Source organism: Hippichthys cyanospilos, chromosome 7, assembly GCF_059441005.1.
Source record: "Hippichthys cyanospilos isolate Australia breed blue-spotted pipefish chromosome 7, RoL_Hcya_1.0, whole genome shotgun sequence".
Lineage (NCBI taxonomy): Eukaryota > Metazoa > Chordata > Actinopteri > Syngnathiformes > Syngnathidae > Hippichthys > Hippichthys cyanospilos.
Window position 1 is genome coordinate 6,945,590 of NC_142375.1, and position 22,741 is coordinate 6,968,330.

Sequence of the window (22,741 nt, forward strand, 5' to 3'; positions counted from 1 at the left end):
ACCGAGACCTTTGTCGTCCGTCAAATCAAGGATGCGCTGCTCCCGGATTGGAAGGCCGGGCTGCGGTTGCGGCCACTTGCCTGAGCTCTGATTTAAGAGTTTCAGTAGCTCCCAAAGCTGACTTCAGGAAGCGGCACAAAGAATGTCTACATGTCTGCCCTCTGTTGTTCTTTTTACCTGCTCCAACCGTTGGAGCCAATCAGAGAGGTCAAAGGGCTGACTCCTGCACTCAAAATGGTCAAACATTATTATGACTGTCAGTGTGCAAACACACGCATGCGAGTCCGGAGAACATTCCACAGCAGCGCAGAGTGAGGCGGCGTGGACATCCTGAGGAAACAACACAGGCTTCCTGTCAAATTAAGCCAAGCCACTGGCTGCCGCCGACGATAACCGCCGTCGACCGAGTTAGAGCGCCACCTCGGTGCCGCCCCGCCCACCAACTTCATGCCAACACCCGCCGGGGCCATTGGGGTCTAAGACCACTGGCCACTGGCAGGATCATTGGAGAACTCCTCGGACGCCATGGGCCACTTTCTGCTTCTGTTAACCTGCACGCTCGTGTCCAACTGTAAGCTTGTGTTTTCTCTTTGGAATTTTTCTTGGGGGAGCGAGCTCATTGACTGATCCTTAATCAGGTGTTTTGTTTTTTTTCCCCCTTGTTCCAAGACCTTCATCTGAGAGGGGCCCACGCACAGTCCAGTAAGTACCTTACATATTGGAGATGCAGACTGAGTGTGTGTGTGTGTCTTTCTTATTTTAAGGTGATTTGCTTATTTGTTAACAAAAGGGCTTTTTCAACTATATGTATTTGAGCTTGCATTTTGGTTGCTTTTAATTTTTGTTTTTTTTTTGTTGTTTTAATTTGTTTTTTTAGTAGCTTCAAAAGGTTTTTGTTTTACTTTAGATTTTGTTTTAATTTAGGCTGTTAAATGCAAGGTTTAAAAAAATAAAATAGTAAAATATTTAAATATATTTTATTATAAATATATATTTTTTAATATATTCATAGATGTCTATTTAAATCTTGGTGCCACTTTTTTTGTTTCACTCTTGTTTAATCTTGTGTTCAAATCATTTTTACATATAAAAAAAGTGCCACTCAAAATGCCTTTTATATCTTCTGTAGCTAAGAAGTGACAGCATTACTAAAATAAATAATCAACATTGTAAGCTCATGTACTGTATGGTGTTGACAAAGATGAAAACAAAAGTTTTTCACTACTGAAGTTGAGTTTAGAAATGTAAGATGTGGTTAATATTGGTTTTCCTTTTTCAGTATTGTTTTAATTTCATTACCAGAAAAGGTGTTTTGTTTTGTTTTTCAGTTCTAGCTATTTCATTTTCACCAACGATAATCTTGATATATAGAAACGCCGTGTCTGAAACACCTTAAACATCTACATATATAACATATATATGCACTGTATATTTGATATGTCATTCAGCTCTGTGGTCATCCACAAAGCCAGGCATCAACGTGAGTTAGTGGAAAATCTTTATCGCCCTGTTGGGTTTAGTGTGCGCCCTGGTGGAAAAGTTGACCAGATCAGTCTTTGGGAACACATCTGCCAGCATTGTCACACACGCTTTGTTCACTCCCTGATGGAACGTTTGACTTGGTCGCATGGAAGCTATCATCAGGACCCGCTGTGAATGATGCTCCTGCGACAGGCTGTTTACCGAGCGAATGGTTTGTGGAATCAAGTGCTTTGTTCCTGCTTTTTTGCTGTCACTCAAAATTATCCATGTAGGTCAACTCAATTGCGATCAATCAGCATTAAAGTCATTGTAAAAGTTTTGCTTTTTGAATGTTAATGCCATGTTAATCTGTAATTTAATGCGTTCTGATTATTAGATCCATTTTTATGCATCGGGCTTTTGGTGTTTGAGTTGTTGGGGGTTGGAAAACAAAGGTCAATCTCACCCTTGAAGTGGATACTGATTGGCTGCCATCGTGTTTGACGTAACTAACCTGCGAGGCTTTTGTTGTGGGTGGGAGGGTAAATATGGGAGCAAAAGGAAAACGTGAAAATCAAAGACCACTTGATCTGGTCCAATGACTGGTCAATTTGACTTGAAAAAATGCCCCAGCAGCACTTTTGGTAAAAAATAGAATCATATGCATTCAGTGTAAGAAGTAGTTTGCTTAGCACAGAATCAGATCAAATTTTGCCTACCATATAAATGCAAATCACCCAGCCGCAACTGCTGCACAGCTAAATCCATCTGCCAAACTCAACCTGGGAATACCCAGCCTTTGAGGAAGTCTGTAAGATGGACAATATTATATTTTATTGTTTTTTTGTTGCTTTTTTATTAATTGGCGATCGAGGAAAGAAAACAGGACTATTCCTCCAGATGGTGGAAAATAAGGTTGCAGCCAGCCTTTGAGACTTGAAATACCACAGAACTGCATCTGTTCAAATCGGTTGAAGAAAATAAATGCCTGATGACACTTTTTCTGTTGTGGTGTATCAAGCTAATAATACACCGACAATAGCATCAATAAAGGTTATGTGGCGAATTTCTTTAAAGCTTACAGTGGTTCTGGCCCGGCTGCGTTTCCGGAATCTGCCGCCAGGCAATACTGGTTAGCGATGAACTTGAAGACCTCTTGGACTCAGGCATCTTGGTTGGAAAAAAATCTTCTATAGTTTCATACTGGTGATGTTAATGCAGGCTCGCTCATGAGGTCAAGATGGCGAGAGCCCACATGGCTCTTTTTTCTTGCTTTAAAACCTCATTTGTCCGATACTACTCAAATTACATTTTCGGGTAAATGTTCCTTGGTCAAGTGGTCAGATGGTAAAGGGTCCAGCAACCCCCAGCCTTCAGGGCTGGCCCAAGAGGAATGCCTTTGTTTTCTGTTATCAGACTTAGAAATTAGACTGACAAAACCTACTACAATGAGACTTTAGCAAAATACTGAAGAAATTCATAAAAGTAAAGAAACATTCCAAAATAGACTTCTGTTATTTAAGTAGATTTGCAAATTCAGAAATGTGTATCAAACTGGTATGCCTTTGCATTAGTCTGCACCCACTAAGTACTCTCGTGCTAACTTTTACAAAGATGCACTTGCTTGGTAGAATTCTTGATAGAATTGAAATGGGAATTGATTGGGGTCTTGGCACAGTGGCTTTTAAGTGTCGTCCTTTAAAGTTTAATAGGGTTGCGATCAGGGACCCGCCACTTAATGCTTGACTGATGCGACAGTGTTCTAAAGTTTGAAAGCAATATTTTGATTTCTCATCAGACCAAAGAGCCCAAATTTATCTTACCTTGATGTCATAATACTTTTGGCAAGAGAAACGTATCATGACAGTCGCTTCAAATTTCTGCCGAGCCTGAAAATACAAATTTCAGAGCATGTGCTTTTGCAGTTGGCTCTCACTCCACAGAGAAGTAAAGCTCGCTGCGCTGTGGACAGTAACAATGAGGCTTCCAACTAGTTCCCTTCCCTTCCCCCATTGCAGGTTCCTGGTTTGTTTCTGGACATTCTAAACCAATTCCATTAACGTTGTTAACAAATAGCTCAAATAGACTGTCAAATTGTCCATTCTCCAAATTAGTTGTTTCACTGAGATCCTTGGACAAGACAGCCGTGTATATGCCCTTTACTTACAGTATATGCCCTTTGTGTGTGTGTGTGTGTGTGTGTGTGTGTGTGTGGGTGGGTGGGTGGGGAGGCAAATACCTTGTATTAAGATCTCGAGCAAAGTTTCTTTGGTCATTTTGTTAATCATAACTGCTAACATATTTTGGAATCTACCCCACAGTGTTCACAATAAGGGACATCAGCATATCGCTCGAGCCCGAACCCAATGTGATGCGAGGCACCAATGTGACTGTGCGCTGTCAGGCATTGGTCAGCAGTTCAGGCACAGGACCGCTAAATCGCGGGTACACAATCTACAAAGACGGTGTCACGGTCTACACAAAGACCACCATGAGCTCCGGTGACTTCCTGTACCGCCTCCCTGATGCCCGCGTATCCAACACGGGCAAATACAAGTGTAGGATCCAAATCGAAGACAAGAAGGTGACCAGCGACGCCAAGAAACTCACAGTCACGGGTGAGTACGTACCGACGCTAGCCATGACCACCCCTGGCCAATATGTAGCTCCGCCCCTGCTCAGCTCCTCACTGACATGGCTTTTTTCAATGGACTGTAAGTCAGTCATAAATGAGTGCGCAGCTGCATGTGGCTGTTATTATGTGATTTGAACATTTCAAGCAATTTTGGGGACCACTCTGGTAGAATATAAGCCATTATGTTTAAGCAGCAAACCCTTTCAGACAGGCAAGAGGTTCAGGCCCTCTTGTGTGGAGTTTGCATGTTTTTGTGTTTCTGTGTGTATGAGGGGGAAATTTAGCCAAAATGCCAAAGTGTTGATGAGTTTCCATGGTCATACAAACGGAGGGTCTGGTCACAGTTCTTCCAGAGAAGATCTTAAACATTGATACTCTATTTTACTAGAGCTAGTGTGTACGTATTGTCTCTAGTTGAGTTGTCATATTACAGATTACTAGTGCCATTTGTTTGTTACCTTGTCGGTACTCGTACTGGTACGGTCCAGAATCCATTATTTGCAAAAAGAAAAGTTCTTCTACCCACCTCCTGGCTGAGTTTGTACTACTTATACATTGTATAATGTTAACCACTGGATAATGCAATGAATGAGATCAAAATGAATGATATATTCAACATATACACTACCAGTAAAACAATAAATAAATATATAAGCAGATTCAAAAGTAAATGTTCTCAAACACAAAGCAGTAAAGAAATTCAAAAAAACTATCATTCTATCATGAAATTCAGCATTTATTTTGTTTGCTCAAAAAGTTTTCTTTTTGTTTGAGGTAGGCGGGTTTGTATTCTGACCATCAATATTTGAGATTCAAGAGTTTTATTGTCATATGCGTAGTAACACTACACAAGAAAATTCTTATTATGTTCACTTCCCATTGCAGACTTACAGTACATTCCACACAATAAAGCAAATAATAAAGTAGGCAATAAAAAAAAAACAGTAAAAGGGCAATTAGGGCAGTGATAATGAAGCACTAATAAACACATTCATTCATTCATTCATTCATTCTGTATGCCACCACTAAATCAAATCTAAAACGCATCTGAGTATGTTTGCTCACACTGCAGGTTTGTCTGCACCCCTGCTTCATTTGAACAAAGCTGTTGTCAGCGAAGGGGAGGAGCTAACAGCCAGGTGCACAGCACCGGGAGAAACGGGTTCCATCATTTTCTACTTCTACGATGACGGAAAGGAGATCCTAGAGGATAGGATCAACGCCAACCTGTCAGAAGTCAAACTTCGCTTCAACAATGTTGGCATCCACAAGATGCACTGTTCCTACACCGTGCTGGTCACACCGTTGTTCTTCTCGTCTGACAAAAGCAACACGGTCACCGTTTCGGTCAAAGGTACTAGCAACATTGCGCTTCATTCACCTTTCCAAACATCGAGACTTTTGTCTTCAAGGTTGGTTTTGTTTCCACAGAGCTTTCCATTGCACCAGCTTTGGATATTTTCCCTTTTAGAAATATCTACGAAGGAGACCACCTTGACCTTATGTGTACCATCAGAAACCTCATGCCTGACAAGCATGGAGACGTTCAGCTCTACCTGAGCCGAGGGACCAAGCTTCTCAGCAGGGGGAACACCGATGTCAACCACAGCATGATTGTGTTGGCAAAGGACTCTGAAGAGTTTGAGTGCAGACTGGAGATGGGAAACGTTGTGAAAGTTGACACTAAAAGGATTTTGGTGACTGGTAAGTACTGCGTCCTCCGCAGTAATTCGCTGTATGATGTCCGTTGTTGGGAGTAATGCGTTCCAAAAGTCACGTAATTTCTGTAATGCATTGCTTTTTGCAATACCGTTGTAGTGTAAAGCATTACACACAAAAAATAGTAGCATTATACACTGTTCAAATGACATTAACGCGTGTTACAATGCATTGTAACGTATAGCCCAAAAAAAAGCGCTCCCAAACCCTTTAAGTTTATAATTGAAGCATTTCATAACATGAATGCAGTTCATTTGGTCCCTTGAGATGGCTGAATGCGTAATGAGCGTAATAAGCTACATTTAGAATGCTAAATCCATATTTCAAGGTATGTTGGTGAGAGTAATGTAAAACTAATGCAATAGTAGTGTAATGCCTTACAATTCAAATACATAAATATTATAATATAACTAAAGACTGAGTGCACAGCTGTGGAGCCTTATTCTGCTCAATGCGAAAGAAGGTCTCATCTTCTCACCAAATGGTTCCTACTCGTATGCAGATTGGAAGATGGAGGGCATGGAAGATCACGGCAACAATATGCTTGCTTACGGAGTCTTATGATGCTAACGCGAATAAAACAGAGGGTAGCAAATTTCCAATGAACCTGCTAATGAGTGATGTTCCGAACAGGTGTTTTTTTAGCATTGGCTTTTTTGGCTTTGGCGAGTGGCTTTTTAGGAACATGTTGCACAAATCAAATATGAAATACAAATAGAAAAAAAAAACCAAAAAAAACCATCCTCATCATTTTGTTTGTAGTGTATAGTACTCAACTGATATTTTGAATGTAATTTTCCTCTTTAATTTATGATTTACACAACATCCCAACTTCTTTGCAACTGGCTTGAGTGGAAAGGGCTTCAGTTCACCTGCAAGCCTGGGATGGATGGATGGATAATTTCATCAATAAGAAGATTACTTAAAATTATATATAGTCACTGGCGAACAGACAGATGGATGTTGATGTATGACATTTTTGACTGTATCCACAGAGCTGTTTTCAGTGCCCACTCTCACCATGTCTCCAAGCGAAGTCTTTCAAAAGGAATACATGACTCTGAGCTGCAAAAGTGACAGCTTCGCTTCAGAGAGGATCCACAGAGATGAGTTGACTTATAGTTTGGATCCACCAGGGAGCCTCATGATCCCAAAGAGCACCGGTGTATTTTTTGGGAAAGCTCTGGTTTACGATTTCAACTACACCTGCATCGCACAAGCCAAGGGCATCAGAAAATATAGCAGACCTTTGGAGGTCCGTCCTAAAGGTACTTCTTGATCCTTTTTCACTAGATATTTCATCACATCACACAATTAGATGTTCAATCCATTGATATACAATTCAAACCTATCAAAATTCTGCCTTCAAAATTATGATACTGCTTAGCGATTAAAGACTGTGTCACAGAGCTTGTAATTAAAAAGCACTTAATCAAAACTACTGATGTTGAGGCTGTAGTTTGTATTGTGTCATACTACAAGAAATGTCAATATTTTGACAGTCTTTTAACAAATGAACACACGCCCTCCTTTAAATTTACTTCACCTTCCGCTTCGTTCAAAATTTCAGGTTTCGATTTTGAATAGAAACATGATTCTGCCATTGCTCAGAACAGGAGCAGCTACTGTATGTCCCGCTTTGATGCAGAACTAATGACCACGTGAAAATCTTTAATATTTTTTAAATATTTATATTTGTTTAATACATTATAATTTTAAATATATTTTTATTTTCTATTATCCTCAACGTTAGTTGCTTTGTTTTGTTTATTCAAAGCAAGTGTACTTATCTTGCCCATAACCAAAAAAAAGAGTCTTCTCAGGAAATATGACACAAAATTAAGAACATGCACTTCCCTGAGCAAAAAAAGTCTATAATACACTGCACTGTATGTATGCATTGTTGTTCATTTACACATCACACGTATATGTACAGTATATATACATATATGTAAATCTACATATATTTATACATAGATAATCAATTGCTGATTATACATATTCATATGTGAAGTTTTTCATTTACTAAAGAATTTTTGTTTTCTGCGCTTGTTCTCGTTGTTGTTGTCCACTTTAGTAACTGCGTCAACACCAAGGATCTCTGTGGTTGGCAGGGCAGTGCTGGGACGTCCCATTAAGGTCCTGTGTCAGTCGGACATAGGCAGCCTGCCCATAAACTACACTTTACTGAAAGAATACGACGAGCTGAGTATGGCCACAGTCACTATGCCTTTTGAACAGGCTTTGTTCACCGTCACGATCCAACAGCCTGGCGAAATAAACCAGTTCATGTGTGAAGCCAAGAACAGTCGAAAGGAAGTGCCGCTCAGCGAAAGACTGGATGCCACTGTCGTTGGTAAATATTGATTCTTACCGTAGAGTAAACCCTCACATGAATGCAGCATTTATAAATCGGACTGGTCGCAGATGCACTGTTTCGTGAATTTTGGCTATTTGCGCCATAGATCAGCAAGGATTCACTGTCTGGGCAAATACATCCAGTCATCGAATTCATCAATCTGCCTCCGATTGCTCTGAATCGTGTTTTTTTTACTCATTTTTGAAAAGGCCTGCTTGAAAAACCTCGAGAACCCTGACCAGAAGCCCGTGAAACTGCCCGCTTCTTTCTTTTTCCCCACAGTGCCTTTATCTCATCCGACCCTCACGGTCATCCCCCACTTGCCGGAAATCGCAGAGGGAGATCATCTGTTCCTGATCTGTGGCGTGAGAGGCACCCCACCCATCACTTTTAAGTGGTATCGAGATGGCAAAAACAGCCCGGTCTTCACCACCACCTCAGACAAGAACAATACCGACTACCAGATCCAAGGTCTGGCCAAAGATAACAGTGGTACCTACTACTGTGAGGCCATCAATCACGCAAACAATGTGGTCCGCAGCGCACCGGTCACCATTGAAGGTAAAGGTGATGAAATACTGATTATTTAGTCTCATGGAAATATCGGGGGGGCAAGTTGGGCAAATTGTTAGCAAGTCGACCTCACACTTCTGAGGGTGAGGGATTAATTCTATGCTTCAACCTCACTGTGTGGAGTTTTGTACATTCTCCTTTGGCTTCCTACACTTTGCAGAAACATGCATTTAATGTCACTGAAGAGTGAAAAATTGTGAATGGCACGTGTGAATAGTAGCTTTTCTGCTGGTAGCTTTAAAAGTGCCCCGCGATTGATTGGTGAACAGTGATAATTATAATGGAAATAATAGTAACTTTACTGTCCCTCAAACTACATTCTCTAGCTGTCTGTTGTTCTTGCTGCCTCCATGCTTTTCATCAGTAAATCAAAATATGCTCTGCGGTATTGGAATGAGGCCATTGTCGATTCTTTTCATTGTTTCCAAAAACTTTTCGGTGCAGGTTTAGAGTCATTATTTTCATACGCTGTGAAGCTATTTCCCATGAGTTGCTAACTTATGTGCAATTAGAAGTATGGTCCAGTTTGACATGGGGAAAGGCTTGGAGGGAACTGTCTAATTACTTTGAGATTGTCAAGTCACATGGAAGGTAAAAATGTCCATAAAATCTCTTTATATCGTGGGAATATGCCATTAATGACAGCAGATGTTTTTTATTTGTGGGGTGGCATGGCTTGGTGGTAGAGTTGTCGTCTCCCAGCCGAGAGACTGTGGGTTCAATACCCCGACCGTCAAGACCATGTCGAAGTGTCCTTGAGCAAGACACTGGACCCCCAATTGCTCCTGATGCTGCGTAGTGTAAAGCGCTTTGAGTACCTAAGGTAGAAAAGTGCTCAATAAGTGAAAGTTCATTTACCATTTTTACCATTTTTTTTGTGTGTGTTAAATGTCAGTAGCATGTTATATCACCTTTATTTTGACTTTTTGATACTTTTTTTTTTTTTACAGTTTATTATTGCTTTTGCATTTTTGCTTTTGCATTACTCCATCCTCTGCTGGAAAATGCTCTTGGCCGCCCACAACCTCCATGTGGATAAGCCTTTATGGATGGATGGATGGATGGATGGATGGATGGATGGATGGATGGATGGATGGATGGATGGATGGATGGATGGATGGATGGATGGATGGATGGATGGATGGATGGATGGATGGATGGATGGATGGATGGATGGATGGATGGATGGATGGATGGATGGATGGATGGATGGATGGATGGATGGATGGATGGATGGATGGATGGATGGATGGATGGATGGATGGATGGATGGATGGATGGATGGATGGATGGATGGATGGATGGATGGAGTATTATATAATATAATTGGACAGCTGACTGCACGATCCACATGTGATCAAACAAAAATATTACAAAACAGATGGCATATTTGTGTGGCTGCAGGTAGATAATTTAATAATTTCTGGTTCTGATTTCATTAATAAAACAATTACTGTGCAGTTTTTTCTTCACTTTAGATGGCAAAAGATGATAGATGTGGCCCACTGTTTTATTTTTTCCTCCCCATGGTAGATCAGGCCAACATGAGCTTGGAAGGTGATCTTTCTACTGTGTCTATCTCCGCAGTGCGCATGGCCCTATGGAAGAAAGCCATGATCGTGGTCTTCTGTCTGCTGCTGGTGTCGGTGCTGGTGGTGGTGATTGTGCTGTGCTTCAGGTCTAAGAGAGGTAGAGACATCTACAATCTCACAGCAACTCACACCTCCTTAGTTTGACTACGTGTGAAGCAAGCTTCTCCCGTCCACTCCCTCCTGCTCTTCTCATGTCTCCTCTCTTATTGTAGGTAAAAGGGAAGCAGCTGCTGAATTGTCAGTGTGAGTTGGCTCCACTACTTGCTTCCTCTCAATGTGACGCATAGCTGCGTTAGGTATAACGTATTGTAAGGTTGGCTGAGATGAGGGTCGGTGCAGGGTCGCGAGCCAAAAGGTTATGTCTTGGGTGACCCAAACAACATTGACAGCTCTGAAAGGTGTGACTGCAGTCACCCACCCAAAAATGTATTCAATCCGAATTAAAGGTGTGCTATTGTCACAAACGTCTATATTTCAAATGTGTCTAGCTCTTCAAAAATGCGATGTGATGTGAAAAACATTTGACCAAAATGAATATTTTTCTTGGCTTTTTACACTGATATATATCACAATGGACTATAAGCATGCATCATTTCCAAATTTGGTGGAAGGTGGCGGCATGCTAACTTTCGGTCGCTACTCTATTGCACGGCAGTAGTGTCATACTAAACATGATTATACTGGATATTAAAATATAAGTTACTTACCATAAATGACATACTACCTTATTAACCGCTCTAGTTGTCAAAATGCGGGGAAAGGGGATCAAAGCATCAGATCTCATTTAATCAGCCATGTGCTGTTTCACCATACATGCAGGTACATCGTGTCAACATAGACTTGGGAATGTGTCTTTTTGACTAATTTGTTTGTAGAGCACAAAAACGACCTCCAAATAAAATAGAGAGCCTTTATTGTCACAGTCTGTGGTGCAAATGCAAAAGACCACCAATTATATTGGCAAAAATTCCCATCTACCCGCAAAAAGCTTTCTAACCGAGCGGCCGATATCGTCTCGTTATAGTCCGGTCCTTCCCCTAGACGGCAGGGGAGAGGGAGTGAAAAAGAGCGGAGCTTTTTGTGTGACTAGCCAGGCGAGGGAGCTGGCTTGAACACAAAAACTAAACAGAAACAACCACGCTTGCATGAATATGCACACTATTAAACAAATGCAATGTTGAAGCTCTTTTTGATTTTATTTCAGCACTCGGTCTTTTTAAGTTGGAGTCAGCCCGATGAGCCTGACACACCTGAGAGGCCTGATTCATTATTGCAAAAGTGCTTCAAATAAAATGTATCTGCATTCAACAAATTATTCAGAGCTGCCTAATTGTGATTAGATCACCCAAGATGACCTCACTAGATCAGAACAGACATCAGAAAAATTTCGGATTGTACCATTTTTTAAGTCTTTCACGGTAGAGTCCATCATTACTCCCATTATTCCCGCAGATATATGGTCACTATGAGTAACAACAACGCTACGATGTCACATCATAGGAGTCTAGAAAGCCCCTTTTATAGTAATGCAATATTCCTTTATTTCACCCAAAGAAATTTTCAAGAAATTAAATGAATGGCTGTTTGTAAGTAAAAACGACTAATTTCCTTCAAACAACATCTTCAGTGCATACACATTTGGGAATAGATGTATGGATGTTTGTCATATACACGGTAGTTGGAGGTTATAAAATCAAATTAAATGTGGTTATGGGTTATGACAGCTGCATGTCATGCGAAACGCTGGAGAAATGTTGCTTACCTGTTATTGATACTATGCTTATTCAGCCAATTTTCATATTTTGTCCAGGATTAATTTGATAACAAAATTATTTTCCATGCTAGATTTCGTCCAGTTGACTTTATTCTCACCATTTCTCAGAAAGCCTTCGAGCCCTAAATCAGATGACTCTTTAACAGTGAGTCTAACCCACGACACAGAGGTTAATAATGCAGCCCCAGGTAGATTTTTTTTTTGTGTGTCTTACTTTTTATCTTGTGTTCCACTGGCCTGTCTTCATCAGTTGTTACTACAACTACAAGTCCTTTCATAGCATGTTGTGTGTGGGAGCCATTGCGATCCAAGCTCACTCCATCATCCATCTTCTAATATGCATGCAGGGGTCATGTTCTCGTCACCTGACTAGCTTTGTTTAACATCAACATCAATTTTGTCATCGATATCCTGCTAGCGGTTACACGAGAGAGTGTTTAGTCGTTGACATTTTGCATGCACGTTGTTACTGCGTGTACCCGAGGCGACCTAAACAGGAATTGTCGTAGGGGGCGTCTCGACAAGCGGGAAGAAGCTGCTTAGAGTTGAATACTAGTGAATGACAATGTCAAGTGTTGCAAACTGTTTAGAGCGCCCATTATCATCTTGTTCCAGACGGAGTGCCACACTATGATGGCATGGAGGGGAGGGTGACCAATGGGACACGAGCTAGCGCGGTGTCGCTTCCCACAGACATCAGCAACAGGAGCAGCTTCAATATTCCAGCCACAGTGTAGATATGTTTGCAAGGGGCGGGGAGCCGCTTCCAAAAAAAAATGAAGATTCACAAAAAAAGGAACATTTTTCCCACATTTTCTACGTGGAGGGATGTGTTAAGAGCAATGACTCGCCTCCCGCTGCTCCCTCTCCCCTCCCCTCCCCTTGCAATTTAGATGGCCGTTGTTTTTCTCTGTTATTTTTATTTAACATCACTGTCTTTGTCCTGTGCTTCTTTCTATGTCATGTGTTTGCGGGTGCATGTTTTTGCAGTGATGCGATGTTTGATTTGTATGTTGAGAATCATTGTTTGATTTTCAGATCCCTTTTATCACCCACGTAGGACATGTGTGTATATATTTTGGTTGATTCCTTGACTTTGCTCAAACCCTTTTAGAATAAATAAATTGGTTGTATTTAGACATGTGTCATCCCTATTTATTTTGCTGCAACTATTGCACTAAATTGATTTGGACAAAACGCTTCTTAACAAGGATTGATTTGTCATTTGCCCTGGAAAAAGTCATATGCACGGGGCCAAAGCAAGACTCTTAACAAACTTCGCACTAACTTGATTTATTTCCCAAAAGGAATGCACTACAGTGACTTCCTTTACAACTTGAAACAATGGACTCTGCACTAAACTTCCTATGTTGACACAAAACTGCTTTTGTTAGTTTGAATGTGCGTAGCATGCAGAGGAAATTAATCCTATGAACTTTATTCAAGCAACAGAGATGACATTACCAGCTGGGGATAAGCAATGCAGTTTTGTGACTATAATCCAATGCGCTAAAGAAAGACAGTTTATACAATTGAACACAGTGAATTTAGTTCACTTTTTCAGGCATTCCCAAACTTTTATCAACAAAGAACACGTATCCAACAATTACTGTTTAAAGCGCGTACCACTATTGGAACTAAATCAAAAGATACCGACTAAAATGCAATACTTTTGTTTTAAAGGCAAATTAGTAGATTGTAACATTTTTAGCCACTTTGTGCAAAACAAAATGAATCCTCTGCAAAGTGCATTTCATATTAAAAAGATCAGAAAGTTTTTTTTTTGATAGTCAAACTCGTGTAATTTGGGATTTTGATGAGGTGTTACAGTATTTACATTATGCTTCAGATTTTCTCTGTAGCAGACATTCAGTCCTACTACACTTGTTGTCTCATTGTTCATGAATTTCTTTTGCACAGGGAAAGTGGAGAGAGTAGATATCAGCGTGTGGAGTGAGCGACCACCTGATACAGGTGAGCATGTCAGCCTGCGATTGTCATTGGTAAGCCTGATAGCAGAGAAGTCTCAGAGATTTGTGGCAGGTTCAGCAGATTGAACCACATTTAGGTTATAAATGTAGTTACAGGTAATTGCTATTAAGAGTATTTAGGCCGACAGAGTAGGCCTTGTTTGACCTTTCTTCGTGTTCAAATGCAGCCAACGACGAGGAGAGCAGCATGGTGTCCAATGAGCCTGATGTGGAGTACACTGAGGTGGTGCATTCTCAGCCAGCAGACTCCTCCAGAGGTAATGAATTCACCCTCTTCTCTATGTATATCCCCTTATTTGATAAGAGAGTAACATATCCTAGGAGGGGCCTAATTACCCCTAATCAAGACATCTCCTCGTAGTTAGAACTGTTGTGATAACATGAGATTTGCAGGACAGTTATAGATGCTATAAACAGGAAGGGTTGAGCTAATTGCTGAGCTGGACTCCGATACGGGCCGGCTCTTCATGAATGTTCTGTGAGCTCAACAACGGAGAATGTGACCACTGTCTATTTTTGTTTTTGTTAATTATGCATCAAAAACGACTTATCTTGACAGCGTTGTCTTTTGATAACACAAATAGGCTCGTTTTTTTGTATTTTGACATTAATAGCACCACTGAGGAAAGGCACAGAAACGGTCTACAGTGAGCTCCAGAACTCTTCACATGGTAAGTTGAATGTTTTTAAAGCTGTCCTGATGGAAATAAGGTCATATGTCAGTTTGGCATTGCATATTGCTCAGTTTAGTGTTGCATATTTTAAACATATTTTTAACAGTTTGCCCACCTCTGATTAGCACACATATACAGGGGCCTTTTAGTTTCTTCTCCTTTTTTTTTTCCCAAGTGCAGTACATTCTCATGTTTGAAATGTAGGTGATATTTTATCGTACTAATAGTTGTTGAATATTGTTCTTTGTTTGAGAAGTATCACATGATCAAGTCTCTCATCATGAGAAAGTTAAGCGAGCAGGCTTACAAGTACAGTATGCAGTATAAGGAAGTATCAGTACACAGAAATATGTTCACGTTAACAATCTAAAGGCAAGTTCATCAGGGAAACAGCGCCATTAACGCACTGGACCAAAATGAAATTCTGCCGTTCAATTAATCACCTGGTGTAGTTGTGTTGAAATTGATTTGCTACGGTTCAAAGTTCATATGAAATCCACAAGTTGTATAACTAATGGTCGGACAAGTTTAACCAAAGTGATCAGACTGACCATTTCCTGTTACTGCTGGCGGGAACTTCCTGTTATTGGAACAGCAGCCAGATGCAGTATGCTGTCAAGCGTCCCTCTGTGTACTTAGACTTCCCTTAGAGCAATGAATCAAGAATTTTGCATTCTTGTAAGACTTTGAATCGAAATGACAGGAGTAGAAAGGAATGGCAGATGTTTGCCTTTAGTGATGAAACAAAAGTGTGTCACCCAAGTCAGCCGCGTTTGTCAAATGACTCATGATGAATACACCTGATGAGTAAATAGTCCACATCCAATAAAGTTAACCTGCGACCCCTTTCTCTGTAGGTGCTGATGACCATCACGGCTATGTGAGTGTAATGCAAACACAACCACGCAGCCATGGCTTTTTATTGATTTTGTCATTTTTTTATGCTTGCTTTAACTAACAACCTCAGAATTTATAACTATATTCAGTATTATCATTTTCGGAGTATTTAACAGCTAAAATTTCAATTGATATTGTTTGCACTATAATTATTGCTACATTCATCATCATTGATGCGAGCTTAATATGCTGTTGAATTTATTCTTAAAAATCGAATTCCCACAGAAACAACTAAAATAACACAATAATGCTTTTTATATTTTGCGGAGTCATTGATAATGGGAAATGTACAACATGAAGACTTCAAGTACAATTTATCAGAATTAGTTCAATTAAAGTCCCTTTAAAGTTCAAATAGAATGTCTTACCACACAAAAACAATTTGTGCTAGCACGCCTGTCAAATACGCACGAATTAAAAAAAAAGGTAAATAAATTCAGGCTTCCAAGTCATTAAAGTTCTCAAACCCTGTGGGCTTTTCTGCCAGAAAAACACACCCAACTCAACTGTCAACTTTCAAATAAAAACATTCTCATGTTCAGCGTTTCCCATACCCCTAAACATCCTTATATGTCACGTCATGTCTTATGATTATGTAACGATTTTTTTCCATTCCATATCCCGATATCAAATGATTAGTTTAGGTGTAGTTTTTGCACGCATCATTTTATTTGTGGACATGACTCAATACGACTACTCTTTACTACACACCACTGAATGGCATGCTTCAGTCCCTCCCTGTTTCAGTGACCCTCAGCAGCCTGATGATCCAGAGTAAGAGGGAAACCGCCGTCAAAGTTTCCAGACAAGAACAAAGCCTTTTTGGGCTGGGGCTTCCTTCCTTATCGGCCCCCAAGATCAGCGCTGCATTGACTGCGCCTCAGTCAAATTACCTTGAGGCTGGACTCAACTAAATTGTTTTTTTCTTTGCCGTCAGGACTTAACGCCTCGATGCCATTTCAGTGGTTTGTTGTAACAGTAGCATAGTTAGTCCCTACACAGAATGTTTTCGGTGAATTTTAGGGCGCTAATGCAATCGGCTGATCATCCTTGAATCCACTTTAATGACTAATGATGTACCGCGGTCGCAGGGTTCTGTGGAGTACGCTGATCTCAATGGTGAGCAACATGAGATGAATCACTATCCAGGACAGCACAACAACTGCCAGGATCTGCCAGTTCCAGTGGATTAGTCAGACAAATATTCATCACACACTGTTCTGTTTCCATGGAACTCACATGTCATAAACGCACCGGTTGCCCTCACGCAGCCCCATCTGACATTCCTATCAGCAACATAAATGACTACTGTAAATATGTGTTCATTATTAAAGGCATGTGTCATTTTTGGTGTGCATTGTGTTTATGGCCAAGATGAGAGCTAGCGTATACGAGAGCCAGTTCCCCACTATTTGCATAGCACCATAAATTGTACCTGAATAATTTATCTAGCCATCAATTTTTTATACTTCTTATATGGGTTACCAGTAAGTAAGAGCCTAACACAGCTGACTTTGGGCATTAGATGAGGTAAGCACATGACAATATTGACCAAAAAAGGTTCATATTTATTTTAGAGCCATTTTATGGCACCTAAGTGACAGCAATAGATATCTTTTTTATGTTAATGTGATGATGTGAACTACTCTGTGACAGTGGTTAGCTCGTCCGCCAGACAGTTCAGGGACCCGAACTCAAATCCACCTCGCTCCATCTTTCCTGTGTGGAGTTTACATGTTTTCTCCAAGCCCGCGTGGGTTCTCTCCACACTCCAAAAGCATGCATGAACATTCCAAATTGTCCTTAGGTGTAATTGGGTGCGTGAGCAGTTGTTTGTCTCTGTGTGCCCTGCAATTGGTTGGAAACCAGTTAAGGGTGTCCCCCGCCTAGTGCCCAAAGTGAGCTGGGCTAGGCACCAGTAAGCCTGCAACCCTTGTGAGGATAAGCGACTCTAGAAAATGGATGAATGGATGATGACGTGATGCACGGAGCAGCCAAAAGCTTGACCCACAAAGTCGTAAAACTGTCCTGCCCTTCCACTTAATTTATTTCTGTTGAGACTGTGGACATGAGCACACTTGTTAAAATACTACCAAACTGAATATTTAAGCCATTTTTATATGGTTTGTTGACTTAACAATACTGAAAATCAGTGTTTGTTGAGAACATTTTTTTCACTTTTTTTTTTTTTTTACTTAAATTATAACATTAAAACAAGACATTAGTTAGCTTGCATAAGACACATATGAAGATATATTAATATTCTGCATGTTGCTTTAATATATCATTCAATTAATATTCTGCATATAGATATATTAAATACTTTAAGAATCTTTTGATGAAGTAGCATTAAAGTTTATCTGCAGAGCTCAGAAAAAATATGTAAGATGGATGGATGGATACGTCAATATGCTCCCTGTACAAAAGCACAGTGAATATTGCCACAGGAGTTGAGAGCCAAGACCTTGGAGCTGTGCCTATGTGCAAGCGTAAGCCAGGCCATACAGTGACATCTTCATACCTTAAAAGTGACTGACTGTAAACACTGCTTATTGATAAATTATAAACGCTCTGATTATACAGCTGTCCACGTGTATGGCATCATCACTGTAGGTCTCATGTTTGTATCAAACCGATCCATGTGAACATCTATCATCGCTAAAGCCAAAGACATTTACCTAATTACAAGTGAAAAGAAGAAATGACTCCTTGTGCAAGGTAAGGCAAGGTCTGCACATCCTCATGCAGTCAAGGCTCTCTCATTTGGTAATGTGTATCTATGGATGACTTTTAATGACCTTCGTTGAAATGAAGAGCGCAATGAATCGTAGCCATGTCTTACAGGGGAAAAAGGTGCTACGCTGTCATCTTGTGGCAAGTATAAGCAGTTACAAACGCATTTGGGGTTCAAGGACACCAGTGTTCACTGTTATTCAATTCAATCTTTTTTTGAAACACTATTAAATTTTAGTGTAACGGCAAATACAGTTAGGGATGCAAATGACATGGTTGGGATTAATACATTAAAAAGGGTCTTTTGCTCAAGAGTTTATCCTGCCTCTGTTTGCTGCTTATGCCAACATGGTCAAAAACAGAGACAGATAATGTAATCTAAAAAAAAGAAAAAACTTTGATAGTCATTCGTTTATTTTCTAGAATGAGTAACAAGGTTGTTTTGGTTGGACTCACTCACTCCATTACTGCAGAAAACATTGAGGAGAAACAAACAAAACAAAAAATAGAAGAGAGAATAATTAGCCTGATGGTGTAATTTTGCTGACTCATGCATGCACTGTAGCTCATTTTATTCATCCATCCACACAAAGACGAACCACAATTCACGCACCCAATTACACCTAAAACCAAGTTAGTATGTCCAATACACTTGTCATGCATGATTTTGGAGAATGGGAGGAAGCCGGAGTGCCTGAAGACAACCCACGAGGGCACTGGGAGAAAATGCAAACTCCACAGAGGAAGACTGGAGCCAGGTGGATATAACTCAAGTACATGAAACTGTCAGGCGGATGTGACGACCACTGCTCCACCGAGCTGCTCACATCGTCATGTTAACATAAAAAAAGATATCTATTATTGTCACTTAGATGCCATAAAATGACTCTAAAATAAAGTTAAACTATTGTCTATATTTTTTGGGCTATACACTCACAATATATATATATATATATATATATATATATATATATATATATATATATATATATATATATATATATATATAATTATGTATTTCACACTTACACTTCATCTTGACTGAAATTAGAGCAAAAAAGAAAAATGTTGAACAGAAAAGTTGGAACACGTTAAATAAAACATCATATGCAACCAGTAATGTCATAAAACGGTATTCAGAATATGAGCTTGCGTCATATTCAGAGTTCAATGCAAATGAATGCTCTTTGTCCCAATATTTCAAGGCTAACATGGTCCAGTACTGCTGGGGTTGGCATGGTAACTGCACTGAGCCTCGCTCCAACTCTGTCAACATGCTTGTTAAAAGTCCATTAAGCTTTAATGATGTGACGTCATTGGGTGGTCAAAACGGCAATTCGGATGCTGTTTTTTCCCCCTAATCCGTATGACCTTTTTCCTCAAATGTGTATTCTTTCTTTGCGAGCCAAATAACCATTCTGTCAATTTATTGGCAAGGCAAGGTCACTTCATTTGTACAGAACATTTCATACATCAGGTAACCCAAAGTACTGTTTGGTTGCCAAGTGAGGGTAAGCGGCTGGGATGAAGATCAGCACCTCCAAATCTGAGACGGTGGTCCTCGGTCGGAAAAGGGTAGAGTGCGCTCTCCGGGTCGGGGATAAGGGGATATACCCTCTTTGTACCATCAACTGATTGTGGTGGAGGGGTTTGTGTGTCCCAAGGTTCCAAACAGCACAGTTGTCTGAGGCCTTATGGCAGGGTCACTAGGTCCCATGTAAGGGACCGGTCAAAAAACGGTCAAAAGAAAAAAAAGATGAAGACAGATACAGTATTGGAGAAAAATTCCAAATGCCCATACGGGGGATCACTGGGCCCCCTCTCTGGGGGTGGGGCTGGAAGCTGAGCAGCTGGTCTGGGTCTGGAGTCCAGCCAGACACAGACCAAAAGTGTAACGTGGGTCCCTCTACCCATAGGCTAATTAACCACTTGGTGGCGCAGGGGAAGGTCCGATCCCTAACTGCAATAGCTGGCTTCACAAATGTGAGACTTCACTTTCGGTAGGAAAGATAACCTGAGCTGGTGTGTAAAGTCAAAAAGTTCAAACTGGACAGGGACGATAAGACTCACCTCAACAATTAGTCTGGGCCCTGGAACCAGTCCTCCCAAGAAGAGGAGGATTCTCCTCCACTCTGGAGTTGTCCAAGGAAAGAGGAGCTGAGCATCTGTGAATGTCCTCCTCACCTCCTGGCTTGAGGAGTGGGTTGTGGCTGTTGCTTGTGCTTTTACATCAAACAACAAGTTCAGAGTAGCCAACTCATTTGGAGTCTTTGAAAGGGGTGCTGGAGAGCAGTCCTGCTGGGTTATCCATTTGTTATCCACGGGCAATGGCAGCGAGACATTGAAGGGCACGAATGAGTAAAAGAGGAGTCTTTTTGGGCTTCGAAAGTGGGAGTTCCAAAGCAGCTGCTGTGCATCAGCGGTCGGTCAAAGGGCGCAGGTACTGACCAATCGCAGCTCACTTGTTTTCCGGGTTTGGTCATGTGACGTTCACAAACTTGGCAGTCAGCTTCGCTAATGTTATTTACAGTCAACAGTAAATGGCAATATGGATTAAAACAAATGTGTTTTACTGCTTTATTTGTATTCCACATACAATTTTGATCATTTTGACAAGTAGGGCTGCATAAAGCATATTATTTAAAGGAGAATATTTAAGTTGACCTTCGTGTTTTAACAGTAAAAAGGTGGTTCTCCAAAGCATTTTAATCATGCCAGCTAAATGTTCTAATTTTTATCTGCAAAAAAAATGTGATACAATGCGTCATTTTCCCTTCATTTCAATATTATCAGTTAAGTGGCACTCAACTATAATCTACCACAGAAAAGCCAAAATAATACACTGTTATAAAAATTTCAAGCTCTATGAATACTTTTGCATGCCACTGAATCTATAAATAGCTGATAAAAAAAGTACAAAAACTCTTTCCACATATGTAAACATTTTTATTACATCAATAAATGTTTTATGGAGTCCTATATAAACACCCTCCAAAAAGGATCTTGGACGAAAGCGTTGATGCAATTTAACATACATGTTCATTCCTCCTACGGGTGACTATTATCTATGTCCGTGAATATTGCATATGTTTGTGATGCTCAAGAAGAAATCTTACAGGTTGCAAGAAAAGTTTCAAAAGTGAATCCACTTTCTTTGTTCACCTTATCAAAGAAAATCGACTGAAATTCTTCACTGACTCTGTTTGTATAGCGAATATGTAAAGCATGATACTGTTTCAATATTGGGTTTCCTCTGCACAGATGCTGTTTTCCTTTCAATTTCCTCATGTGACACTAGTTTAAACATCTTTGGAGGATGTTAGCACAAACTGTACCAGATGCGCTCCTTCTCAGGTTACTCATACATTTATTCAAAACACCAACCTGCTGAGTTGTTAGCAATAGCAGCAACTCTTTAAAAGAATTTGACACAAGCTCAATAGATCACAAACAACAAATAATTTTGCAACTACACTTTTAAAATAGATTTTAATGTAAAGTTAGAACTTATTTAGTTGCCTTACAGGTTTGTAGTACCTTTAAAAGAAGTGTAGATCTTTCTAGAGATGAATGACATTTTCTGTCCATGAAATATCATCCATCCGTCCATGCACAAACAAAAGAAACATCTACCCATTATCTTAACCGCTTATCCTGACAAAGGTCATGGGTGTGCTGAAGCCAAGCCTGGCTGTCTGCAGGTAGTAGGCGGGGTACACCCTGAGCCGGTTGCTAGCCAATCACAGGGCACACAAAGACAACCGTTTACACACATAAAACACAGCCAAGAACAATTTAGAATTCCCAGTTAACTACCATGCATGTTTCCGGAAAGTTGGAGGACAAGAAGCACCTGGAGAAATCCCACAAGGAAAAGCCAGAGGAGGAAGCGAACCTGCGACCTCTGCCCTGTCAGGTGGACGAGCGAACCAGTCTGGCACCATACCACCCAAATACAGAAACATATAAATAATGTACTTTTTCTAAAACATGTAAATAGAGCTGTGGCAAGAGGGATTTATAAATATTTTTGGCAAAGTAGCATCACTGCCTACCTACTTCTACTTTGAAGCCCAGCTGCTTGTTAGCGCATTTCTTGTTTGTTCAAGCAATTCAGGCATTTGATAACTCTCTGATAGCTTTTAAACAAGAGTTGATTTCATTACACTATTATTGCCTTGGGCGGTGCTTTAATAACAGCTTAAATAACATTTTCGTGAAAATTATAAACAGATTGTTATGCCGCTTTCAATCCAACCCGCTGTACGAGGGCTCTGCGAAAAATGTTAAGCATCATGTATAGTAAGCTTTGACAAAAACTAAAAGAGTTCTA

General features: G+C 40.3%; 1 protein-coding gene across 6 annotated transcripts; it reads left to right on the forward strand.

Annotated features, from left to right (window-relative positions):
- Window positions 1-324: 324 nt before the first annotated feature.
- pecam1b (platelet and endothelial cell adhesion molecule 1b) lies at window positions 325-17,022 on the forward strand. Of its 6 annotated transcripts, XM_088420102.1 has the most exons (16): window positions 325-571; window positions 670-702; window positions 3,783-4,079; window positions 5,169-5,450; window positions 5,528-5,800; window positions 6,811-7,083; window positions 7,893-8,171; window positions 8,457-8,735; window positions 10,335-10,436; window positions 10,552-10,582; window positions 12,222-12,301; window positions 14,034-14,087; window positions 14,272-14,361; window positions 14,719-14,775; window positions 15,636-15,658; window positions 16,767-17,022. In XM_088420102.1, the coding sequence occupies exons 1-16, from the start codon at window positions 526-528 to the stop codon at window positions 16,866-16,868; spliced, it is 2,301 nt and encodes a 766-aa protein (XP_088276228.1). In that variant the 5' UTR covers window positions 325-525; the 3' UTR covers window positions 16,869-17,022. The 6 variants fall into 6 exon arrangements, 5 of the variants coding, with proteins under 5 accessions (XP_088276228.1, XP_088276230.1, XP_088276231.1 ...); XM_088420103.1 differs by lacking the exons at window positions 10,552-10,582; window positions 12,222-12,301 and having other exon boundaries at window positions 330-571; XR_015866211.1 differs by lacking the exons at window positions 12,222-12,301; window positions 15,636-15,658; window positions 16,767-17,022 and having other exon boundaries at window positions 330-571; window positions 14,719-14,774.
- The last annotated feature ends 5,719 nt before the right edge of the window (window positions 17,023-22,741 follow it).